Source organism: Elaeis guineensis, chromosome 9 (assembly GCF_000442705.2).
Source record: "Elaeis guineensis isolate ETL-2024a chromosome 9, EG11, whole genome shotgun sequence".
NCBI lineage: Eukaryota > Viridiplantae > Streptophyta > Magnoliopsida > Arecales > Arecaceae > Elaeis > Elaeis guineensis.
The window spans coordinates 39,354,668-39,382,091 of record NC_026001.2 but is presented as its reverse complement, the minus strand read 5'-3'; the positions used below and the strand labels follow the sequence as shown (position 1 = coordinate 39,382,091).

At 40.6% G+C, this 27,424-nt stretch overlaps 1 protein-coding gene across 3 annotated transcripts; it reads left to right on the top strand.

Annotated features, from left to right (window-relative positions):
• On the top strand, positions 1–26,565 carry LOC140851762 (BTB/POZ domain-containing protein At5g48800-like). Of its 3 annotated transcripts, XM_073243885.1 has the most exons (4): positions 1–4,128; positions 4,681–4,747; positions 23,913–25,079; positions 25,778–26,565. In XM_073243885.1, the coding sequence occupies exons 1-4, from the start codon at positions 4,088–4,090 to the stop codon at positions 26,288–26,290; spliced, it is 1,788 nt and encodes a 595-aa protein (XP_073099986.1). In that variant the 5' UTR covers positions 1–4,087; the 3' UTR covers positions 26,291–26,565. The 3 variants fall into 3 exon arrangements, with proteins under 3 accessions (XP_073099986.1, XP_073099987.1, XP_073099988.1); XM_073243886.1 differs by having other exon boundaries at positions 3–4,747; positions 23,905–25,079; XM_073243887.1 differs by lacking the exons at positions 1–4,128; positions 4,681–4,747 and adding an exon at positions 22,298–23,798.
• The last annotated feature ends 859 nt before the right edge of the window (positions 26,566–27,424 follow it).

Below are 27,424 nucleotides of genomic sequence, written 5' to 3'. Positions count from 1 at the left end.
CAATCTTAAAAGGATATTTTTAGAAAGAAAAAAGATCCCTAATTTTCATCCCATGAGAAGTTCTAAAACCCATATCCCTCATGGATTTTCACTTTTCATGAAATGTGGGAAGTGTCTTCCTATGGGAAGAGCTTTTTTCATTCTCTTCTCTTAAAACTCCAACCAAACAAGAGGACTCTTCTCCACTTCTCCGAAACTACCACTTTCCCCCTCCACTTCTCGTGAACCAAACAAGTCCCATGAGTATTAGAATGGACATATACCAAAACTCAGTTACTTCGAGTCTGGGGGTGCTTGTTAAGGTTGTTGTTCTTGAGTCTAAGAGAAATAAAATAAGTTTTAAAACTGTTGATTCAGTCTTTATTGGTTATTCCCTTGATAATAATACCTATCATTTGTTTGTCATTCATTCAGAATTTAGTGATATATCTGCTAATTCCATAATTGAATCTAGTGATGCAACCTTCTTTGAAAATATATTCCCTTTCAAGACTCAAATCCCTAAATCAACATCTAATTATGACTCTTATTCCTTGCTTAGTTCAACTATGATCTCTAGTCCTCTAATCTTTAATGAGCCTGCATCAAAGCTGCCTAATCTTCCTTCTGAGTCTAAAAGGACTAAAAGGGTCAAGATTGAAGAGAACCTGGATAAAGATTCTTTTACCTTCTTAGTTGAGAATATCTCTACCTTCTATCGGGAAGCTGTGAGATCTACTGATGCTCCTTTTTAGAAGAAGGCAATTAATAGTGAGATTGAATCCATTATTAGAAACAATACTTGAATTTTCTTATTAATTTAACTCTCGAAAACAAATCTTTAGGTCATAAAAGGATCTTTAGAAAGAAATTGAGTTTTGATGGATTAGTGGAAAAGTATAAGACTTGACTTGTAGTCCAAGGTCTTGGGCAAAAACTTGAAATTAATTTCTTTAATATTTATGCATCTATTGCCAGCATTACTACTATCTATGTCCACTTTGCTCTTACTTTCGTTCATAAACTCCTTGTGCATCAAATTGATGTGAACATAGTTTTTCTTCTTGTTGATCTTGATGAGCAAATTTATATGACTCAATCTAAGGATTTCATAGTGCCAGGTCAAGAGCATAATGTGTGCAAGTTTATTAGGTCCTTGTATGGTTTAAAGCAAGCATCTAAACACTAGCACGAGAAATTCGATAGTGCTATCCTACATATGGTTTCCAAATCAATGGATTAGATAATTGTGTCTATCTTAAAAGATTTGATAATGGATACGTTCTTCTTTGGCTTTATGTTGATGATATCTTGATTCTATCTATTGATCTTGATCTAATTAATGACGTCAAGAAATTTTTTTCTCATCATTTTAACATGAAGGATTTAGGTGAAGCTGATTTAATCCTTGGCATGAAGATCATTTGGTCCCCTGATTCTATCTCTTTATCTTAATCTCATTATACCCAATTGTTGATAGATGAATTTGGTTATTTTGACTTTTCTTCTATTTCTACCCCTTTTGATCATTCTATCCAACTCTTAAAGAACTCTGATAAATTAGTGAATCAAGAAAGATATGTCAAATTATTAGATCTCTTATGTATCTCTCCATTCGTACTAGACCTGACATTGCTTATATTGTTTCTAGACTTAGCCACTCTGCTAGTAATCCTCCTAGGATTCATTGAATTGCTCTAAAAGGAGTCTTTAGGTATCTATTATATCATATTGTCTTAGATTTGTTGGCTTTCCAACTATATTAGAGGGTACAGTGATATTAGTTGGATTTCTAATTTATCTGATGTTAAATCCACTTTTGGCTATATATTCTTTCTTGTTGGCAGTGTTGTTTCTTGGAAATTAGCCAAACAAACTATACTAGCTAGAAGTATAATGGAAGCCAAATTTGTTGCACTTGATTCTACCTGTTCTGAAGTTGAATGGCTTAAAGATATTTTATTAGAAATTCCTTTGATTTTGTCTCCTATTCTTCTTATTTCGATTCATTGTGATTCTAAAGCTGCAATCGATTTTTGCAAAAAAGAAATTTGTAAAGTCAAAAATAAGTAGAAATATAAAAGTGAGATAGAAGTCTCTAACAAAATAAGAAACCCATGGCATTATTTCATTATCTCATGTAAAAATTGATAATATCTTGCTAATAGATGCTTAAATAGGACTAAGGTCCTAGAGTCATTTAGGGGGATGGGACCTAACCTATAATGGGCCTTCCAACCGTGGAAACCCAATCTCTGATAAAAGATCCATTGAAGGAGGTTTAATGTGATAATAACAAGCTACTTGTTGGCCGGGGAGCACATATGATTATATGTCTATAGGGGTCTACACTTCACCCATCCTTATGGTGATTATTGCTTCTATGTAGAGGTTAAGGAAGAGCATAGCTCTGAATAAGACCCGAAGAGTTGTTTTTCTCACCTATATGAGAACTTCCACATGCAGCCACGATTGGAGGATATGGGCAACTCCTAGGTGCTCTTACAAACAACATGATAATTGCACATAGCCAATAATGCACCACCCTGTGACAAATCTATCTACATGATGCATGTGGTAGTTGAAGTCTAGGTCAAAAGAATGTAGTTCAAGATCTAGTTCACTCCGATTCTTTCAAATGGAATCCATCTACAGTAAGTGAGGTTAAGACACTTCATCCATTGCATAGTATAAATACTTAGTAATAAAGTTTCAATTATTTTGAATTTTAAAATAGTCATTATTATTTATTTTTTAGAAAATTGAGTTTTGAGGGGGATTGTTAGAGTTTTGGAGGGAAAACTCAAAATTTCTTTTCCTTTAAAAGTCTCCTAATGTTTTTGTCATTATTTGTCCCACATTGGAAAATGACACTTGCATCATTGTGTTGATATGCCTTCTTTCCATGCCCACCTTTGGTTGGGCCTTGGAGGGAAGTAGGTTTTACGGCACACACGTGTATGCCTGCCTTGCCCAGCTCGGCTCGTAAGCATGCAACCACAGATATGATGTGGCATGTGCAGTGATATTTTATTTTATTTTATTTTTACTTTTCTTTTTATAATGCCCTTTTCTGGATGCTCATAACTTATTTGACCGGTCACTTGTCTTCTTGGTCAATCGTCAAATGTCCATTTAGACGTGTCTACTCATGGTCTATACAAGGCTATAAGTTCTATTTTCTTGGGGCATTGGGAAAAAAACAACAATCTCTCTTTCTCTTTTCTTGAGTATTTCATCGCTTGTTCTTTCTCCTTCTATTTTTTCTTTCTTGCTGAGTGTCAAAGAACGTTTGTCAACTCGCTCCATGATTGTGTTAACAAGAGAGGGCATCTCGGTCATATCTTGGGGTAGAATTCTTGGTGATACCAGCATGAGGTTCGGAATTTGCCTTAGGGCAGTGCCTAGTGCTCTTTCGGATGTTTTCTTCCATTGTTTTTTCAATCAATAGGCCAATCCAACCAAGCCCCAGGTAAGTCAATTTATTTATCTTATCCTTTATAGTATTGTTTAAATAAATCCGAAGATTATCAAAATTTGTAATTCAAATTTTGTGTGCTTGACTAAACTTTCTTGACAAGATTTATCGCTAACACTTGTGTCTGGATCTGGTGATTTGCATTGACTATTTCTCTTAGGGCTTTTCCATAGATCAACAGATCCTGTGGCTGTGGCTGCTATCGGTTTTCCCTCATGTGGGAATGAGAATGTTTCTAGTGATTGAAGACTTGGGATGTTGCTGGATTTGAAAAATCGTGGTCCTTCCCCATCACGGGTCTCTAGAAGAGGCATCAAAGGCTTGGAGAGGTTGCAAGATTCTCAAGAAGAGACAAAAGAAGTGGTGGAGAAGGGATTCTCAAGAAGAGATGGAGCGAAGAAGTGGTGGATAAGAGATGGAGGACATGCGTGGAGAAGGGATTCTCAAGGAGGGGCAGAGGAAAGAAGTGGTGGAGAAGAGATGGCATGCATGTGCATGGAGAAGAGAGGAAGGATGTATGGTGCTTTAGGAGGGCATGCATGGAGAAGGAAAGGATATGCGGTGCTATAGGAGGGCATGCATGGAAAAGGAAAGAAAGGTGGCCATGCGGGATTCTCTAGAAGATGATGTATGGTGCGCTGGTACCATGTTGAGAATGGGAAAATGCATGGGTCGGTTACCCTAGGATTGACCCTCTGTTGTATTTATATAAATGGCAATATAATACAATGTTGTAAATGCCCTTGATGCATATACTTAATTGCCCTTAACAAAGCAAACTTAGATAACTAGAATGTTGTTTTCATATTAGGTTATGATAAAGTTGGAGGATTTTTCTCCATAAGAAATTATGCCCAACAAAGCTGAAGTCTAGAATCTGATTGGGCTCATATTTATCTCTTTTTTTTTTACTCTTGGAAGTTATCTCTATTTGTTTAATATGTTGTAGTATCTATAATGGTTAGATGGTGCTACTGCCTTACTGCAAAATACCACTTCATTTTTCAAGACTAATATTATTGAAGGCATAAAATGTTTTGAAATTTATTTAAGATTTAAATTTACATAGTAAAGTGCTGGTCTGTTGCTCCTTGTTGTATTGTAATCCTTCTCTTTTGGTGGATGCTTAGTTAAGAGAAAACTAAATCTTTCTCTTAGGTTGTTAATTTATTATTCTTTACTATTTTCTTTTGCATCACTAATTTGCTAAAATTTTCTTGTAGGATATTTTTCGATGTTCCTAGTGATATTACTATTGATGTGAATGGTGTGAGCTTCAAATTACATAAGGTAATTTTGTACATGAGCTTTTTTTTCCTTGGTTACGTCTAGTGATAATGAAGAATAATGTATATTTTTAAAAAGCATGTAGTTTTGTGTTATAATAGTTGATAAAGTAGTAATTCTAGAACAATTATCATGTCTAGCAACTTATATGAATATGAATTGCTTTTTGTCACCACCTCTTTGGGCAAACTGCTTTTTCTCATCATTTCATAGCATCATTTGGAAAATAATACACCCTGCTTCCTCTCAATATATGTCTACCATTTATACAACTTTTCACCATATAGCTCATACTCATCAGATTGTACACCTCCATAACTATCGCATATAAGAAAAACATCTGTTAGTGAAAGCAATGCTTTAAAAGGAAATGTATACAACTTCATCAGAGCTTATTTAACCACCTTAGTTTTACTTGATAAAAGGGTGAAAAGCTCAAAATTGATTTTCCAAAACAAGAAAAAGGAAAACTAGATTTCATGTTTCCTGAAATTTCTTTTCCGGGAGATGATTTTATCGTGCTTCTGCCATGTGTGTATTTTGAATCTAATTTGTGTCGATTTATTAATAAATAATGGCAAAACATAGTATTCTAGAATTAGAAGAAAAACAACAATATTTTGTGGAAGAGGTGTCACTTTGTTGTAGTTGGTCATGCCACTTTAAAATCGTGAAAGTGAAGTCTCAAGGTTTAGAGCAAAAGAGCTGTTAGTTTTGGGTGCAAGGTTGTCAAACTGCCTTGGCAAGGCTATGTGGTGAACTCCATATGTAGTATAGGCAGGTACCTAGGTGCTTAGGTGGGATGAAAGCCCTCTGAGCATCTAATATGCATACCTTTGATCATATGCATAAATATATATTTGCACATATTATATACATTTCTTTCACCAGACATGGTAAACCTAATTTTCACACTTAACAGTCCAAAGATCAAATTTCATTTCCTTTTTGGTAAAACAAAGACCAAAATCCATCAGAAGGAAATGAACAAACATTATTGCCACCACTGCAGCAGCCTGCAGCTGTGAAACACAGCCAGACAATCATCAACTAGCAAGAAGCAGGAGAAGGAGGGCAAGAAGCAGTATCCAACAGGTTGCAGCATCACAATTATCAACTAACCACCAAGGAGGAGGAGATGAGCAAAATAAGAAGGAAAAATTTAAAAAGAAAAGTTGAAGAATGACTAGATGAAGAATAGGTAGGAGTAGAAGAGAAAGCGGAATAAAAATCCAAGGAAGGAGAAGAAGATGCAATTGTTTTGAAAAAGAAGAAGAAGAAGAAGAAGAAAGAAAGAAAGGAAAAGAAACATAAACCTGGTATTACTGCAGCTATAGCTGCCACTTGTAGCTGCTACATGACCTGTAGCTACATGACCATCTATTTAGTTGCTATTAGGTAACATGTTTGTGATAGCCTTCGGTGCCCTCTCAGGTGTCCCATATGTGGCTTAAATAGGAAGAGAAAGTGGAAAAATAAGCTCTTAAAAGAAGTTGGATTCAAGTGGTCTTCACATAGGTAGCCTGACCCAATTAAATGCCTAGGTGGTCGGTTTTAACAACATTATCTAAGTGAAAGGTTATACAAGAATGATAGGATAAATCCATGCAATCACTTTTAATATCTTTGTCTATTGACTATCTTCTTTAATAAACTTATTAAGATATCATTATAGAGCTAGCAAACCATGAATAGGAATTGTAAGATTTTTTGAATATCCTCTAGATATAATTCATTTTATCATTGTCTTAGGTGACATCCATAGAGGCAATTTGTGGAAGAAATTTAAAAGTTTACATGGACATGGAAATGAAATCTCTCCGCCCCCACTCCCTTGCCTCCATCCCTACCTCCCCTTCATCAAAGGAGATTTTGAAAGCACTTTGCAACATTGATGTGAGAAAACTGGATAATTCAACTTTGATTAGATAGAGTTTTTGAATTTTGAATAATGGAGATAAGAAGGCAATAGGTGGATTTAGGGGGAAAGAAATAAAACATGATTTGAAAAAAAAGGGCATACTAGTGCATAAGGCTCTTGATACTATGGGGTCTAGGGAGGGTTAGATGTACGCAACCTTATCCCTACATGCAAAGAGGCTATTTCAAGATATGTCATGCCACGCCAAATAGGGCAGTACGGGGCATATCGTACCTGCACCAGTTCGGTATCGGTATATGGTTTCGAGAGCCTACTGATACTTGGTGCATCAAACTGGCCACATACTAACACTATAATAGAATAGCATTGGTACGGAGCCTGGTATCGATACGGCATATCTTGGGCTGTTTCAATATTTTAAACCCATGACATCCAGATCACAATGGAGATATAATTGTTGATTTGAACAATTTAGAAAATGAAGAGAGAAATAAGTTTATAAAATTGATTTTTGAGTGATAAGAAGCAAAGAATGTGAAAAATCTGAAACAATTTGGAATTTAAAAAATTATATATACATGTGGAGAAAATAAAAAAAATCTGATAAATGGGGGAGATGGTTGCAGAAAACAGAGCATATAATGAAGATGGTAGAAACTATGGTCTGGAAAGATGTATGATATTTAATCTAGGAAACGATGGAACAATAATTGCTATGTTAACTAGGGAATTTAAATAGTTCAACAATAGTACTTGAGATCAAGGTTCACGATCTCGATACAGGATCCCATATTGGTATCATCCTATTATAGTATTGGTATATGATCCGGTGTGGTATGAGATAGGATACGAAGTGTCGTATGGTGCAAGACATGGTACCAATACGGTATAGGGTGGTATGGCATACCATACTTAAGATAGTAATTGCTGGTATGCATATATGTTCAATCGTGGGTGTTTGAAAAGTACATATGTTGGTTTACTAGTGGCTTAAGTTTAGAAATGGTAATCCCTCTCATAAAATAATTAAGGGTTGTTTTGAGTTATTCCCTAACATGAAAGAAGCTAGATGAATGGGTGATTTTAACTATGAGAAAGAAAACTCTTCCATGGGATTCTTATGTACTATGAGATGTTGGAAATGAAGAAGGCAATAGAATATGTGAGTCAAACTTATTGTTGCAACTTAGTTTTCTTGACATGTCAAATACTTGGATGCTTGGAATGTTTATGATAATGTTTGGCACTTCATAACATACATGTCTAATTTTGGCACTTCTGCATGAAAGTTATCAAGTATAGCAAAACAATTAGAAACCCTTTTATCAAATTTTGTGATCCTAGAATCAGAGGTTTAGCTCACTATTCATTGCATGCATACGTAAATACTTGTACACGGACATGCAAAAGTTCTTTGTATCTGATTTTTTTGAAGATTCCCATGTTGGGCTCTTGTAGACACTAGGAGACTTGACATATGTATCATGTGTCCGAGCAATGGGACAGCTTTTATGCATTCAATCATTAACCATAGCCAATTTACCCTCTTCTGATTGTAGATATCACCAACTTCATCTCGCTCAAATGCCATTCACCTTACACATGAGTGCACATCCCCCCCCTACTCTATTTGTTGGATATTCCCACATCATGGTATTTCTATTGGACATTAAAGTTTGTTTTGAGTGGAAAGGGAGCTAGATTTTCCTTCAGGCCTATCAAAATCTATCAACTACCCAAGTTGTAGAAATTTCTATTAGGTAGCAGATGATCCATTGCCCTTTCCCCCTTCAATAGCCCTTCTCACTTTTGAACTTTAAAACCATAAGCTCTTATCATAGTTTCTATCTAAGAGCTAGATATTGGATTAATAGTGGATGTGTATGTTTCTGTTGCACCATATGGTACCATGAACATGAGGCCTCGTTCTAATCAAGGTTTTAAATCCCATGGGATGGGGATGTCTCGATTTTTCAATGGAATGGGATGCATCGCCATCTCGCCTCATCCCAACACTTGGGGCAGGGGATGTTCCGATCGGGATGCTGGGACGTTAGTAGGACGATTCTATCCCAACACATGGGATGGTATCTCATTCCAATGTCCCGTAGGATACCCTATTGGGACCTGAATCCTTGGTCCTAACCATTTGGTGTTAGCTTAACAATTGGAAGGACTGGTGTTAGGCAAGGTTCACCATGTCGGTATGCTGAACTAACCTTTTATGGTGCATATTGATACTATACCAGTAGGGCACTGATAAGAGATCTGGTACTAAGATGGCAAATCTTGGTGCCGGGACCCTATGCTGGCAGGTATTGAGTCCTATCAATACATGGACACCGGATCGTACTAGTTCGATACTAGTATTAGAAGAGAGAGAGAGGGAGAGAGACACAAAGGGAGGGAGTGAGGTATGCACGAGGGTTTTGGCATGGTGGACCTGATGGAGATTGAGGTTGTTAAGATCCTCATTGAGACCTCCAAAACCAAACCTAACAACAATGAAAGAGCAAATGTAGATAGCAACAATGGAGTCAAGCTTGGGGAGGTTGATGCCAAGGTAGAGGAAATCAAAGGTGATCGATGGTGGCATCCCACTTGCCTTTGAATTCAGCTAGAGAGAGAGAGAGAGAGAGAGAGAGAGAGAGGAGGTATCTGATGGAGGGTTGTGATAGGCGATGAGATTGAGGGTTTTTATAAGGGGGTCAATTCAGCTCCTAGGAATTAGCATGCATCAGGTCAATACTACTAGAAACTGCGCAAAATTGGTTTGTTTGTCCTGGTTTGGCCTGATTTTTTCCCCATTTTTCCACCATTTCGAAAGCCGAACCATTCTAATTGTGTGCTGGTATGGTATGGTATGGGGTGTAACACCAATTTAGAGTTGCTCCACCCACCGATCTTGATTATCCTTAGGAGTATTTGTGAGCCAAGTATTCCTATTTAGTTCAGCCTTTTAGGCTTTTCTGTATCCATTTTCACAACTGCCATTCATATTACTTTAGGTCTTTTTGTTTTTCCTTCAGCTAAATCAAATTTGTTCTGACTGAAGCCCTTTCATGTATATGTGGTATATGCCAATACCTTCTTAATCAGTCCTGTCACTTTATCCCTGATTGGTGCAACTTTTACGGCATTGTAACTTACATTTTTCTCATTTTGTCCCCTTTTGTTCTACCAAATATCAATCTTAACATTCCAATTTCAGCTACATTCAACTTGTTTCATTGGACCGAGAGTACACATGGTTTTTGGTCAACTAAACTCCAAAATGAACTGTTTTAAATAAGTTGGTCTCATTCAGGTTTAACCATAGATAGACTTGGTTGTGATTCTCATTTTAAATGCATTGGTCCAGTTATGATCAAGGGGTTGGATAATATAACCTGTGCTTAACCTTATCAAACATTTATATACACATATGACATAATATTATATATTTAAAGGAAGTGTATAATGTTATGTCAAAGTTTATTTTATCATAACTTATGGTTTATGTTTGTTTTTGCTTGGTCAATAGAAGATTGGGTTTTGTTGTTGTTATAATATGTTTTACCCAAGATTTATAGTTTATTTTTTTTTGTTTGCTTATTGTATGACAGTTTTAAATAGATTACCTGTTAGTTTACATTATTTTTCCTGTTGTTCTTACTGGTTTTTTTATAATATAATAAATATTTGATCTTGGTGAAAATGTGAATTTTCTTTTCTAATATCTTGTTGCTTAAGAATCAATGTGATCTTTGTTTGGTCTGTTTTGGTTCCAATTTTGATTGCTTCCAGTTCAAAAGTTTAATGAGCAATTGGGTTTGGTTCAGGTATCTCTTGGCCTTTGGCCCAAAGCAACCTGAATTCTGAATCATGTGTGCAGCCATAGGTTTATTATTAGCGTAAAGTTTCCAAGGCATGTGACAATCATATAATGATCCCTAGGCACTTCTCTACCCATTTAATCAGCTTTAATTCTATTACATGTGTCCTCATCTATATCTCCATTTTTGTATAGTAAATCGTAAATAATAAAAAAAAATCAATTTATGGTTTCTTCTCTCTTAATCTTGACTGAGGACTCATCTTTGCTACTATGTTCACTAAAATTGCATTCTTTAATACTGACTTTTAAGCCCTCATCTTCTAGATCTTTCCTCCACGAGCCTAATTAAGTCTTCTCCTGTTCTCATCAATGGATTATATCACAAGAAAGTAACATGCATTTTGGTTTATCTTTCTAAATTTTTTTGTTAAGCTCATTTATGATTAGCATATAAAGATATCGGTCCTATGGTTGCTGAAGTCACGTTTATCATGCCATAAGAAACTTTTTGCTGCTGCAATGTATCTGTTCTTTATAATTTCAATGGATCATTCACATCTTTCCTTCTTAAAGTCCACCATGTTATCTCTCTTGCTACTGATCATAAGATTTATCCAAATTGATTAGGACCATGTGTAGATAATCTCTTTTCTTTAGGTTTTTCTACTAACTGCCTAAGAAAGTACCTCCATTGTTGTCCATCGGCACAAAGCCAATTGGTTCTCTAAAATTTTCATCATTTTTTCTTAGTTTTTGCTCTATCATCCTTTCCGTTAACTTCATAGCATTGTTTATGAACTCAATTCCATAATAATTAGGACAGTTTTGTACATTCATTTGATCCTTATTGACAGCACCACTTTACTTTTCCAATCTTTTGGATTTCCGAAAATCTAACTAAATATGTCAGCAAGTTAACCAAGTATTCTCATGGTTTTCCAAATTTCAATTGGGATGTTGTTGGGTGACAAAACCCATATCGGATTTGAAATTAACATGCTATGTTCCCCAATTGTTTCTCAAGTTTGATGCTTGATTTGCAGTGTATGGTTTAGATGTGTAACACACGGGTCACTCTGCAGAAATCTCAGCATGTCAAACATAGTCAGTGCAATACTTTATATCACGTGTAAGGAGTAACTTGAATTTCTCTGTTTGATATGTTTCTCGCACAGACATTCAATAATTCTTGTTTTCTTTCCACTGGCTGAAGTTTCATTGTGGGTAAATCCAAAATTTTATTGTTGATGTTGTTATTCAAACAAGCTCCGCATGTTATTCTTTACTGTTGATGTTCTATTTTGTTTACTAATATTATTATTTTTTTGATCCTTGTGTAAAAGAATTTCCAAAAAAGAAAAAAAAAAAGAATCGTGTTAACATATTATTAAGAAGAAAGGTACGAAGGTTAGATGGAAATTATATATTGGAATTTTTGTTGGCAACATGACCAAAATGTGGTTTTATTTTTTTAAGTCCACTCCAAGGTTGACTGGGCTTACCTGACCGGAGCAAGGTATAATTTGTAAAGATATGACCCAAAAATATCAATTTAGTGGGACTAGAATCTGGTATAAAATAACTTCCAAAAAAACCATTCTGAAGTGACCAGAATGAGGTATTGTTTTGTTAAGACAGCCTTCAAAGTCATCATTTTGAAGCGACCAGAATGCCACATCATTTTATTAACATAACATCCAAAAATGTTCAGCTTTAGCTAGAAATCCTGGATGCACTATATGATCTTGTTAAAAATATAGTAGTTTTGGAGGGAAAAATGTAAGTGACTAAAAGTTTCAGATTTCTGAAAGCCAAATGGGAATTATTCAATGTTCATTACACAACTAGAAACTTCCAATTTGGTCAAATATAATATAGATACCAGTTCTTTTAAGGTTTAGAGGACACAAAAGAGAGGGCAACAAGGTGATAATTGAACTCGTAACTAATGATAACTTGTCATTTGTCATATTGAGATCTTCATGCATTTGTTCAGCTTTTACTGCAATTGCAGAAACTGAACTGGGACATGTGCCTCCACCTAGTAAATTAGAAAGGATTAATTATTAGCAAAAGTCAAACCATGAAGGGTAATTATGTCCAATCATTCACACCAAGGTCTGTGGAACTGGTACCGACACCCATGCTGGCTGGCCAGTAGTGCGAGTCGATACGGATTGTTACCGGACCAGACTGGTGTGAATCGACATAGAAGCGAAGAAAGGAACTGGAGAGGAGGAAAAGAGAAAGAAGGGAGGGGAGGGGGAGCGAGAAGGGGAGGGAGGGAGAGGGTGGACTGAGGAGATGCCGCCAGTGGCCATAGGCGGGCCACAAGTGCGCTTGGAGGGCCGCTAAGGCCTTTGCTTCCTCCACCAAAGCACGACTGAGATAGATAGATAGACAAAGAGGAGGGAAGGAAAGAAAAGGAGGGAGCGAAAGTCAGCGGAGAGGTCGTCGAAGGGCCTTCGGCTGGCCACCGTACCCGTCGGATGGTGAAATCATGGCCCATGGCTCCGCGGGCATGAAACAAGGATGATCATCCCTGTTTCATGAGATTATTTTTAAAAATTTCGATCATAGTGAAGTCGACAATGGATTTACCGAGCAAATTCATTGCCAGCTTTACTATTCATCATCATTTTTGAAAAAATATGATGAGCAGAGATGGTTGCCCTTGTTCCGTGGCCACGGCTCTGCTCGCGACTTTTGCACTGTCTGGTGGCCACGGCGGCCGCCCGACGCTCTCTATCGGCTGCGTCTTCTTTTGGTACCCTCGCTCTCCTTCTCTCTCCTTCTCTCTCTCTCTTTCTCGATTAAACGCCTTATCAGATGTCACGAAGCTGTGGAGGCTTCCACGGCCCTCTGGTAACGTCGGCGGACCACTGTAGGCCCTCCAACGGCGTCATCCCTCTTTCCCTCCCTCTCTCTCTTTCTTTCTTTTCCTCTCTTTCCTTCTCTCTTGTCTGGTGTTCTGATTCGAAAGGCCAAATCATCTCGATTTGTGGCCGGTACGACTCAGAATCCCCTGAACCACTCGGTTCAGGATGGTTCAGCAAACCATGATTCAAACAATCATAAGGTAATTAACTTCTGTTGTCGGCTGAATTTCGTGGACAATTTGAAGGAATCAGCCTCTTTGAATTTTCAAGCAAATTTACCCCAAGTTTCAGTATGTTTTTGAAGTCTTTACATATTGTTGGCATTAGAAAGATGAACAATCTATCTTTGAGAGCATATCATCAATAATTGATGAAGACTATTATATTTTATTCTATAGTCATGAACAGTATATAGAACTATGTTGCTATATGAAACATGATAACCGTAAAGAACCCAAGTATTTTTGGAACTGACCATCAGATTATTGTATGAATATCATGTTCAAAGAACTTGACAACCTTGAGTTTCTTTTTGGCATCGGAGGATACTACGAAATTTGTGAAAATCTTTTTTAGTTATTAACATGAGTTGGAGCAGTGAAGATTCTGCACCTGTGTTTGTGAGCCAAAGAGGCTTGGAGCCAATAGATTTTCTATCCTACTTTATGCCTTCAACTCTAGTTTTTAGAAAAAGCAAATACTTGAGTATTATTATTTCGCCAAAATAAAGACATTTAACTGAATGCAGAAGTGTAGAAGGTGATTGATATCCAATGCATGATACACGGATATACATTCAAGCAAAGAAGGTGGAACTGTCCTGAAGGATCCAAACCTCTCCGTTCGCAGGCGTACCGAGCCATATTGATGGTGGACCAGAATGGTTTCGATAATGAAATTGAGAAACTGATGAGAGAGGGGGAGATGGACAAGGAAAGAGTGGAAAAGAGAGATGGGGAGGGAGGGGGAGGGGGAGGGAGAGGGAGAGGGAGGAAGAGAGAGGGAGGGTAGTGGACATCCATTGGAGGGCCGTGGATGGCTGGGGAGCCACGTAGAAGGGTGGAGGGGGTCCACCTCCAATTCTCCTAGTTTGTTTAAAATAGGGGTCTCAAAGGGAGGCCCCCTTTTTAATTTATAAAATTATAAGTGAATTCGGCATGGTGTTTGCCAATTTCACTTAATATTTTCCAAATTAAAAAGGCCCCCCTTCACGACCCTTATTGAAAATGAAATAGGGGAATCGAAGGTGGACCCCTTCCACCCCTCCGCTCCTTGGCCATCCATAGCCCTTCACCGGTCTCCACCAAGCATCCACCACCCTCCCTTTTTTTCTTCCCTCTCCCTCTGTCTCTCTCTCTTTTCCTCTCTTCTATCCTCTCTATCGTGTAAGGCCGCTGTCTACTGGCTTTGTCCTCTCTCCCCCTCCTCCCTCCCTCCCGGTCTCTCTATCTTCGTCTTTTGTGTTCTCACTCTCCCCCACCCTCTATACCGTGTGTGTATGATGCGGAACGGCATGGGGGTGTATCGAACTATGTCATTGGGCAATTGCTCTAGCCTTAGATATCTGTTGGGGGTATTTTGGTACTAGCCGAAGACATGGGGAAGACTTCTGAATCGGGTATGACAGAGGCTTTATTTGCCTCCCAGCTTCTTGTCCCATCCCCCAAAAAGCACACAAGACAAAAGGAAGGAGAGGAGGTCATGTGAATTTAATAGAAGCATTAACTGCCTCTCCTCTTCTCGTGCCATTCTCTTGTGGGCGTTATAATAAGGTAAAAATAGGAGAGAAAAAAGGTGGTGGGAGAAGAAAGGTAGAGAAAAAAAATGCACCCACGTATCCGGCTATTGCCCATGGGTGCCCATGCTTCCTGTGCTCGACCGATCCCCACTTCGGCCTGCGAGCCCCGTGGCGGCCTCGACCGTTACATCTGCCATCGACCTACTCAGCTGACCAGTCGTTGACCACCGATCCCGACATCGGCTTTCGCTACTAGATTCAGCCATTATCCTCTATGAGATCCTTTTGTAGCCCGTCACATCATCCCATTAATAAATGGGGGTAATCATGAGTATAGCAGCCCCTACATTCTATAGCTGTCGCTTGTTAGCCCACGCCATTAATGAGCATGACCTCCATGTGCCATGAAATGATCTTGTCAGGTGCGATTCTCAAAGACGCTCAATGAGGGACAAAAGATCTCTGAAATCCTCTCTTCTCCTCAAGGCTTCGGTCTCACATATAAAAAGGTAAATAGGGGATCCTAAAGGGTGTGCCTCTCCCTCTCAAAAAGACTCACTCTTCCCCTTCTGTTGCGAGAAATCTGACTTAAGCATCGAAGGGTCCCCGCCGGAGCCACCTTCAATGGAGATTTTTTTTCTTGCAGGTCCGGCCATCGTCGATTCGTTGGGCTTCGTCATGTTCCAGCACCTTAGTCGAATTTCATCCGCAACAGATTGACGCTAGAGGAAAGACCGTGCCCACTTTTAGGGAAGAGTGCACAAGGATGCTCGAGGAGAGCATCCTTGAGGTGTCGTAATGTCGAGACACCCGCTGGCACAAGTTTTGATCAAAAATCATGCCTTATATTAGTCACCAGAAGCGGTCTCGCAAACCCCCTCTGCTGGCTTCTGGAAGAAGCAAAGCTTAAGAACGAGGGGCATGCGATTCCGGTCAGAAGAGGAAACAAGCTTCAAAAGACTTGCGCAAAATTTTCTTGGTAAGAGGTTCTTAAGCCCTCACCTTTTACTTCATTTTCTTTTCTTCTGAAAAAATTACAGGCCTGTGAGTATTAAGATCAAGGCTAAAGCCGAAGTCAGAATTGATGCCGAAGTCAGAATTGAGGCCAAAGCCGAATTCAAGATCGAGGTCGAAGCTAGAATCAAGGCCGAAGCCTGAAGTCAAGATCAAGGCCGAAGCCTGAAGTCAAAATCCAAGATCGAAGTCGAAATCAAGATCAAGGCCGAAGCCGAAGTCAAGATCAAAGCCGAAGTTGAAGTCAGAATTGAGACTGAGGCCGAAGTCAGAACCAAGATCGAAGTCGAAGTCAGAATCGAGGCTGAGGCCGAAATCAGAATCCACGCCGAAGCTGAAGTCAAGATCAAGGTTGAGGCCGAAGTCAAGATCAAGGCTGAGGTTGAAGTCAAAATCAAGGCCGAAGTTGAAGTCAAAATCAAGGCCGAAGCCGAAGTAGAGATTAAGGCTGATCCAAAGCCCAGAAACAGGTCAATTCGAAGTTAGATTTGATCAATCCGAAGTCAGATCCAGACTGATCCGAAGTCTAGAATCAGGTCAATCTAAAGAAAAAATAAGTCCAAACTGAGAAAAAACTCAAGTGCAAGTCAATGCAATTGATGAGGAGTCAAACAGGATCAAAGAACTCTAACAGAACTCATAACTTTTATATTAATAGGCATCTAAGCCCCTTCCATTATTCTATTTTTTCTTACAGGGCAATAGGTCCTTGAGCACTTAGCAAAAGCTCAAACCCAAATCGGATGGACATGAACGGCCACTTGTGTCACTCTTCAGTGGGAGTGCAGTTGAAGCCCCCACTCGGTGGGAGCATAGTTGAAGCCCCTACGATGATGGGAGAGCATCCGAAGCCTCCACAATGGTGAGTGTAGATGAAGCCCCCACGAGGGTGGAAGAGCATTCAAAGCCCCCACGATGGTGGGAGGCAGTTGAAGCCCTCACGACGGTGGGAGTGTAGATGGAGCCCCCATGACGGTGGAAGAGCATTCGAAGTCCCCACGATGGTGGGAGTGCGACTTCCATGATGATGGAAGTACAGATGAAGCCTCCACGATGGTGGGAGAGCATCTGAAGCCTCCACGATGGTGGGAGTGCCACTTTCATGATGATGGAAGTACAGATGAAACCTCCACGATGGTGGGAGAGCATCTGAAGCCCCCACGATGGTGGGAGAGAATCTGAAGCTCCCACGATGGTCGGAGCGCAGATGAAGTCCCCACGATGGTGGGAGAGAATTTGAAGCTCCCACGATGGTCGGAGCGCAGAGGAAGCCTCCACCACAGTGGGAGAGCATCCAATGCCCCAATGATAGTGGGAGTGCAGATGAAGCCTCCACGATGGTGGGAGTGCATCCGAAGCCTCCACGATGGTGGGAGTGCAGATGAAGCTCCCACGATGGTGGGAGTGCAGATGAAGCCCTCATGATGGTGAGAGAGCATCCGAAGCCTCCACGATGGTGGGAGTACAAATGAAGCCCTCACGAGGGTAGGAGAGCATCCGAAACCCTCACGACGGTAGGAGCACAGTTGAAGTCCCCATGACGGTGGGAGAGCATCCGAAGCCCCCATGATGGTGGGAGTGCAGATGAAAATTCCATAAGGATGGGAGAGTATCCGAAGCCTCCATGACGGTGGAAGCGCAGTTGAACCCCCACGACGGTGGAAGAGTATCCGAAGCCTCCACGACGGTGGGAGTGCAGATGAATCCCCCACGATGGTGGAAAAGCATCCCAAGCCTCCACTCCATCGGAGTGCAGCTAAAGCCTCACTCTTCAGTGGAAGAGCATCCCAAGCCTCACTCTTCAGTGGAAGAGCCAGTGAAATCCCTGCTCCCCTGTGGGAGTGCAATCGAAGTCCCCATTTTTCAGTAGAAGCACAGTCAAAAACCCCACTCTTTAGTAGGAGAGATCGGATTGGAGTAGGCTGAAGTACGCCCATAGAGGTGGAAGCCAAAACCCACTGGTTGAAGATCCTACTTTTTAATAAGGAAGCCGAAGACTCCACCCTTGTGGGAGGTAGAAGACCCCCCAATCCTAAAATTTAAACATATTTAAGTTTGCAACGCAACAATGCTAGGAGACCGAAGCAATAAATGCGGACAAAGGTGAAAAGTTCCAATTCAAAATATGTTGATTGATAATAGCTTGATTATAAAAGCAGCGGCCCTACGTGCCCAGTGCCCAATGTTAGACCACAACGAGGTCGCATATGCCGCAATTCCTCATGCACGAATGACCCTAGAAGTAACAGGACAACACGGGGAGGACCTCCGAACCCTTGTGGTACCCGCACGGGCCCTTGAGATCCCTGAAGCCACGAGAGGCAGTCTTTTGAGGATCGGACTTCGACCTCAAATAACCTTTCAGAACTTATCCTGCACATGCTCCGAGATTTCCTTGGGCATGCAATTAATTTCTCTCATCCCATCTCCCTTTACAAGTGACGTAACCCGAAGAGGAAGAAGGAAAAATGGGAGGTGCTCGGTTGACGAGAAGACTATGGACAAAAAACTAATAAATTATATGTCGTGGCGATGTCATCCACATATCTCCTCTCATAATGTCGTTGTCAGAGATTTACACATGAGGCCATGTAGAGCCATCAGCCGAAGAATAGAGGGATCGAAGTTGCACCATTGCTGAGCTCTTCATAGTCAAGGGGCCATCCCACCATGCACGAAGCCCAAGCACGCCTATGGCCAATGCCGAAATTGCTTGCAAGGAGAAGAGAGAGCTAATGGTCACCATTGTCACTCTTTTCGTTTGTCTCATAATAGAGCTCCTCCCTGCACGTCCTAGTCACGCCAAAACTTGGGGCCCCATCGATCGATCCTACCCTCAGCAGCAATTGCACCTCACTGAAAAAGCTGATCCTAGGATCTTAATGGCTGATCTGGTGACCCTATCTGACAATATTGACACCCGCCAATGGATCCCATCACAGGCGGTGCCAAGACCGCGCGCTCTTGGGTTGTCGGTGTCCCCATGCATGCGTCCCAGCTGCACCAGAGCCACCAATAGGCGGCCGCACCGAACCATCATGGCAACTGTCCTTTCCAAATTCAGGCTCCTGAAACCACCCTTTGGCATGCTGCCTTGGCAAACGCCAAGATCATTTGCGACGACCCTGAAGCAGGGGCCGATTGAGGCAAGCTGGACTTTCTTGCGGGTGAAAGATCGTTGGGTGCCATCATCACCAAAACGGGGGTAGTCTCGAGGCCAACTGTAGGGAGGCTGAAGTCTTCTCCAGCTCTGAGCTACCTGAGTTCTGACGGTGCTGCTCGGCGTTTCTCCCTCTCCTTTGCTAGATCTACGGGGAGAAATCATCCATCGCCATGACTCTCCCTGTAGAGCAGATCTCCTTCGGGTGCGAATAAAGGATTCTTCGCAGGCTGACTTCAGCCGCCTGAAGATCGGACTCGGAGTCGAAATTTTCGATGCACACCATGCTGACTTCAGCGGCCTAAAGATCAGACTCGTTGGAGTCAAAATTTCTGGTACGTACCCTCATCTGACAGCGTCGATCCCTTCCGAGCCCAAACCTCCGAGCTCCCCCCACGAGCGGCCTCAATCCCTCCTGCATGCGCACCCTCCTAGGCACCGAACTATCTCGCATGCCCGAACTCAGATGACACCGAAGTCATCTGGGCCGCAATTGGGACATCGCCGCTCTCTTGGCCCCTGTATCCAGCTTTAAGCATCTAAAATTGGGACGAATTCGTCACATACAGGATCTATCATCTCAAGTGAACGGGTGGGAACCCACTATGACAACATCGGAATTTAAGCAACCCGTAGATATGCTATCAATAAATGCTAAAGCAGACAATGCTTCTTGAAGGGGGACCCACGTCGTTTGGGCCTACAATTCACTGACCACAACTAGAGATGCCGTTCGCCATAGACGTGATTCAAGGCATCCGCACATCAGTCAAATCAAGCCATTAATGCAGAGCAACTAGCCATACGACTGCAATGTCATGTCGATCAAAAAATTAGGATCTGATTCGTATCTCCAGAAGTAAAATGTTGGTTCGTACTTCCTGGGCCTGATCTCGGCTCAGACCAAGGAGTAGGGGGCATATGTTGGAGGATGATACCTCAATTATACTGAAGATATGAAACAGAAGGGGATTCATGACAGATGGCGTACAAAAATATTATTAGTATCAGAGGAAGAATAATGAGCACAATCCTGATGGAAGATAAACCACCTCAGAACAGTGGGATATTTATTTAGGAAGTCATCTAATATAGCCTAATTGAAGGCTTAACATCGGATCTTACCGATCCTTATCTATTGAACATCCTTGCGACTTGTGGGGCCGATCTTAACTTCGGCCAACTATCTTGGTTCCGACGGTTGATCCTTACCTCAGTCGTGCCCCTAGCCACTGGCCCAAATACAACACCCAGACATCAGATACTGATTCAGGGAATACCACGACTCAAGCTTCTTCTCCAAGGATCTTGGACCGATCCTTACTCCTAATCATAAGTCATACGAATGACTATATTAAAATATTGTAGGAAAAGTTAACCCTCCTGAATCATGATGCTCTTCAATGAGCCATCTTTACAAACAATTGCCTACAGGTGATCAGCTCGATTCATATCAAATCAAGCCATCTGGCGATGCATGGTCGGCCCCCGAGGTATACTCTCCCCAATCCTTAGTTCGGCCCCCATATCCAACGACATTCATCCGAAGTTCCCAGGTTAGCTCGTTAAAGTTGATCGCTTATTACGATGACTCTGAGGCATTCTTCCACGATTCGATCATGTCCATGTGCTAAAGGATGTGGGTGGTCAAGAGGGAGGTGAGGCCATACCATTCTCAAATTCTCTCAAAGTCAACTCATACAATTAATAAATGCAGCCCCATTGGCTTCAAAAATTGCCCTGGATCATGTGAGCCTGACACGGGCATTGATACCTCCTCCCACTTGTCCCATTTCTCCACAAGTCACATAAGACAAAGAAAAAGGAGAGGCGGATAGAGAAAAGGTGGCGGGGGAAGAAGAGCAAGGAGAGGCTGAACCCGTGTACCTAGTTTCCGTCCGCAAGTGTTCATGCGCCCTACACTCATTCGATCCCCGCCTTGGCCTATGGGCCCCATAGCGGCTTTGGCCCCTGTGCTGTTGCCGACCCTTTCATCAGTGGGGGACCAAAAGACCTCACTCAGTGAGGAGGAAGCAAACAAAGTAAGGAATTTCCATCCAAAATATTTTATTAATTGCTTAATTACAGAAATCAAGCCACAACAAAAGCAACAAGCAGGAAGGAAAACCCCTATGCACGTCTTTGGCAAATTTATGGCACTCCCTTCCCCTGATCCAGTCATGACTCGGACTCGGGAGTGGGGGGGGCTAGTGTTGGGGGTATTTTGGTACTAACCAAAGACATGGGGAAGACTTCTGAATCGAGTATGATAGAGGCTTTATTTGCCTCCCTGCCTCTTGTCTCATCCCTCCAAAAGCACACAACAAGACAAAAGGAGAGGAGGTCATGTGAATTTAATAGAAGCATTAACTGCCTCTCTTCTCATGCCATTCTCCCATGGGCATTATAATAAGATAAAAATAGGAGAGAGAAAAGGTGGTGGGAGAAGAAAGGCAGAGAAAATGTGCCTGCGTATTCGGCTTTTGCACACGGGTGCCCATGCTTCCTGTGCTCGATCGATCCCCGCTTCGGCCTGCGAGCCCCGTGGCGGCCTCGGCCCTTGCATTTGCTGTCGACCTACTCAGCTGCCAGTCCTCGACCACCAATCCTGACATCGGCTTCCGTTACTAGATTCAGTCATTATCCTCCATGAGATCTTTTTGTGACCCATCACATCATCCCATTAATAAATGGGGATAATCATGAGTATAGCAGCCCCTACGTTCTATAGCCGTCGCTGGTTAGCCCACGTCATTAATTAGCATGACCTCCATGTGCCATGAAATGACCTTATCAAGTGCGACTCTCGAGGACACTCAATGAGGGGCAAAAGATCTCTGAAATCCTATCCTCTTCTTAAGGCTCCGATCTCATATATAAAAAGATAAATAGGAGATTCCAAAAGGTACACCTCTCTTTCTTAAAAAGACTCGCACTTTCCTTTCTGTTGCGAGAAATCTGACTTGAATGTCGGACGGTCTCCGCCGGAGCCACCTCGGGCGGGGACTTTTTTCTTGCAGGTCGAGCGGCCGTCGACTCGCCGGGTTCCGTCATGTTCCAACACCTCCGGCTCGGGACGAATTTCATCCGCCACAGTACCGATGCAACAAACCTTGCATTCAAGGATTGCGGAGGAGCTAATTTGTGCAGTATTGTCTCTTTTTAGAAGTGTTAAATCTGGTTGAATAGAATATGTGTTTGTTGAATGCGAGAGGCATGAGAAAAGGCAAAAGTGCTTTTCAAGGGAGAAATGTATACATGCAGCAAGAAATTATTCAAATTCCTGCTTATTTCATAATTAGCTTAGAGCCTCCTTCGATGACTGCACAAGTTATATGATGGATATTCCTTATATAGCTGGTGCTTGGAAGATGTTACTTGGTTAGAAAGAAACTTTTCTGATTAGAGAAGTTTTAAGGTCATAGAATTCTCAAAGTGGGAGGTCAAGATAACTCACTTTACACATAGGACCAGGGATGCTGATATGTTTGGGATTATGCCTGCAGGAGCATTTCCAATCTCAATGTCTCTTCGTCTCCGCTAAATCATCTCTTCATATGAAAGTCTAATATGGGACTTATCCTGAGCATAACTTGTTTGGCTTTCTGAAGACCCCTTTTAAGTAATTGGATTGTGAAATGGAATTTAGAAAGGTACTATAACTAAGTTCACTACACATGAAGAAAGACTAAAAAATTGCTTAAGCTTCTATTTTGGTTGGCTTTAGCCTTTACCCATCTTGTGGAGTCTGGAATTTGATTTTGTTCATATATCCTCATCCAATGATTTACATTATTTTATTTTTCATTTATCATATTATGAACTCTTAATATTCCATAATAATATATTATGAATTGTTATTTTTATTCTTTTATTTTTTATTAGGATTTTATTGGGACAGATTCGGTGGTCTAGTTCCCACTTTTCAAAATTTGGGAATTATAAGACAATATTGGAGTGCTTTTTTATACGCTAAATGCAGAGAGAACCAGTGGAACCACTATTTAGGTTGATGTGATATTTTTGTAAACCAAGTTGTATTATGTCAGTGTTTCTGAATGTAACCTTGTGATACTATGACATAGTACATATCTTAAGGATCTTCTTAAAATACTAAACTAAAAAGAAAAGTCCTTACCAAGAAAAAGTGGAGGATTGAAAAGATGTTGGCAGAATGAGGTGTTTGCAAGTTTGTAATTGCTTCTTGTTTTCCTTATCTAAATATAAAGGATCGACACAAACACTGAATGTAAAAAGTAAGCAACTATTTATGATTTCTGAATCCTTTCCTCTCTTATTATGAATACCATGCTTCTGTATGCCCATATTGAAGTTGTAACTCGCTATCCTTCCTTTTTCCTGGTACAATATTCTTCCGTATCCTTCAATGGACCAACATTGATGTCTTCTAGTTTTCATCACTCACAGCAGAAGTTGTAACTCGCTATCCTTCCTTTTTCCTGGTACAATATTCTTCTGTATCCTTCAATGGACCAACATTGATGTCTTCTAGTTTTCATCACTCACAGCAGAGCCACCTGTACACTGGCCAGCTCACCTACCTGTATGCGTCTGAAAACTTGATAGATGCTACCAAATACTTTATTACTAAGTGCCCATCTTTTGTTCTATCAGACATTTCAAAATATTTTAACTGTTCCAATCTGAAGAAATGCAGTTTCCACTCGTCTCCCGAAGTGGTCGAATTCGGAAGTTGATAGCAGAACACAGAGATGCCGATATTGCAAGGATAGAGTTGCTTACCTTACCTGGTGGTGCTGACTCCTTTGAGCTGGCTGCCAAATTTTGCTACGGTGTAAACTTTGAGATCACGACTGCAAATGTTGCTCAACTATGTTGTGTGTCAGATTACCTAGAGATGACAGAAGAATATGCAAATGAAAACCTTGCCTCCCGTTCAGAAGCTTACCTTGATGGTGTTGTCTGTAAAAGCCTTGAAATGTCTGTTGAAGTCTTGCAACAATGTGAAGGCCTTTTTCCACTTGCAGATGAACTTAACATAGTTGGAAGGTGTACAGATGCAATAGCTTCAAAGGCTTGTGCAGAGCAGATAGCCTCAAGCTTCTCACGTTTAGAATACAGCAGTTCTGGAAGGCTTCATATGAACAAACAGGCAAAATGTAATGGTGACTGGTGGATTGAAGACCTCTCAGTCCTTCGGATTGACTTGTATCAAAGAGTCATAGAAGCAATGAAATGTCGAGGAGTCCATCCTGAGAGCATTGGAGCATCACTGGTGAATTATGCAGAGAAGCTGTTCAAGAGGAAACCTACCTTATGGACTGCAACAAGTCGTCCCAGAGTTGGACTAATGCCTGGTTCCGTTGGTTTTGAGGAAAAAACAGTGGTTGAGACTATCGCTAGTCTTCTGCCTGCAGAAAAAGTTGCTGTGCCAATGAGTTTTCTGTTTGGGCTCCTGCGGTCAGCAGTGATGCTTGATTGCACAATGTCCTGCAGGTTAAATCTTGAGAGGAGAATTGGGTCACAACTCGAAATGGCAACTCTTGATGATCTTTTAATACCATCTTTTCAGCATGCCGGGGACACATTATTTGATGTTGACACAATTCACAGGATTCTCGTAATCTTCTCTCAGCAGGATGAGAGTGAGGATGGAGGTTCGGGTTATGATTCTGATGGTCCTAATCCTCCCTCTCAGACAGCATTAGTCAAAGTTGCAAAATTAGTGGACAATTACCTAGCTGAAATTGCTCCAGATGCAAATCTTAAGCTTGCCAAATTCGTTGTCATTGCAGATACCTTACCAGGATATGCACGCACAACAGATGATGGATTGTATCGTGCTGTTGATATTTACCTCAAGGTAAGATCTTTTATATAATTCCACAACTTAAAAATCATAGTGTACACACACACACACACACACACACACACACACACACACATATATATATACATATATAGATATACATATATACATATATACATACATACATACTATATATTTTCTTGCAATACTACATCTCGAAAAGAGCTTGTTATCTTTGTCCATAATTTCTCTTATTTATACCGTGAAGGAAAATAAGTGCAAAGCCCCATATATTTTCTTGCAATACTACATCTCAAAAAGAGCTTGTTATCTTTGTCCATAATTTCTCTTATTTATACCATGAAGGAAAATAAGTGCAAAGCCCCACTAGTTCATCGAGGTATCTATGTTTAAGAAGAAAGACCATTGGGAGGCTACTTGGAGCACTGATCCTAGTAATGAGATTTCACATCTTCCCCTAATATATAAGCAACATAGATTGGTTGCTTGTGTATATTTAATTCAACTAGAAAGGTGGTTAATGAAACAGCTATCTTATGTTTAATTTATAAAGTGATTTGAACATCAACCGATTCTACCCTTGTGGGCCTTCAGGCTACTAGGAATCACCCATTTTTCACTGATTAAACTTGATTATGCTAGTGCTAGATGTTGTTAATTAAATTTAAATCTACACTGATAATTGATTCTTATGGTGGATTTAGACTCACCTATCCCATTTTATTTTTCAGGCTCATCAGGGACTGTCAGATTTAGAAAGGAAGAGGCTCTGCAAACTCATTGATTTTCAAAAGCTCTCAGAGGAAGCTAGTGCTCATGCTGCACAAAATGAACGACTTCCGCTTCAGGCAATTGTTCAGGTTCTCTATATCGAACAGTTAAGACTCCGAAATGCTCTATGCTGCTCTTTTTCAGAAGACAACCAGAAAACAGCATACCAATCACGGCGGATCAGCAATGGAGCACTCAGTGCAGCAATGTCTCCTCGAGATAACTATGCATCACTAAGGAGAGAGAACCGTGAGCTGAAACTTGAGCTGGCTCGGATGCGGGTACGGATCAATGATCTTGAGAAAGGACATGCATGCATGAAGCAAGACTTGGAGAAGTCCAGTTCTAAGAAATTGATGAATTCTATGAAGAAGTTTGGAAAATTGTTCATTAGCCACAGTCCTTTCAGGGGTTCAAGTTCACCATCCAAGCATTCTATGGTGACAGATTCTAAAGTCACTGGAAGAATATAAGTCAGTTCATGTCATGGAGCTTTTGAATTTTGGAATAAACAAGAATTTTGTCCATTTGGCACTGGCATGACCCTCGGATTTTTATGATCAAAATAGGAAGCCCAGTTGGACACATCAGCATATATATGCTATATGATTTGACAATCAAGTTTTTTTTTACATACTGATTGTGAGAACTGTCAGTATTACGCTGTAAATATCATTGTAAAAATATCATTAATATTTTTGTCTTTCAGTTATTGGGGACCATATATAAGATATTCTTCTTCTTATTAATATTTTTCTGATATAACGTGCAATTTTGAATTAGTTCAAGTGCTTTATAGCACATGCATGGTTGCTTATTAACACTCATAGTGAACAGAAGCTTACCACGAATCAATAGAGCAGATCATTGTTATTGGAGGAGAAACAACAAAACATTTCTTGGTCTCCACTGCTCAAAATCCTGGAGTTGCAAGAGAGAACAAAGGAAACCAGGGATAGAAGAGGGGACGATGAGCTTTTGGTGATTCACTATAGGTATTGGGTTGCTCCTAGAGTATCAACTTAAGAGGGTGGAATCTTATCCAATGTAGAACTCAAAACACAGCCAAAGTCTTCTCACTATTCTACATAATTTGAGAGCTCTGTAAATGCGAAACTACTTGTGTTGATTCTAATGCTAACCCAAAGTCTAGCATCTCCCACCAAGATACGTCATGCAATCACCATTAGTATTACCATCTCCAAGTCACAACTGTTGCCTCTCTTTCATAGAGGAAGCAGCCAAGCGATGGGATAACAATAATGTAAGAGAATGGTACCAAGTTTCTAACTAACATGGTGCATCAATTCCCAATATCTCTTCTATGGTCCAACAAATTTGGCCACCTCGGGTCGAACATTTCTAATCTCTCATGAGCTCTCATCAAAACCATGTGCAACCCACCACACTACCGTACTTAGGATCAGAAAACAAAATAACCCACATACTATATTATATATGTTGGATGCACATTAGTATGTTAAGGTCAAGAAAATCACTATTTATTGCCAGCAACAAGCATCAATTACTGCATACAATTTTGCAGTCTCCTCAAAACTCTCATATCAACTCATTTTAGTCTAATTGCTTTCCCAAATATGCTCTAT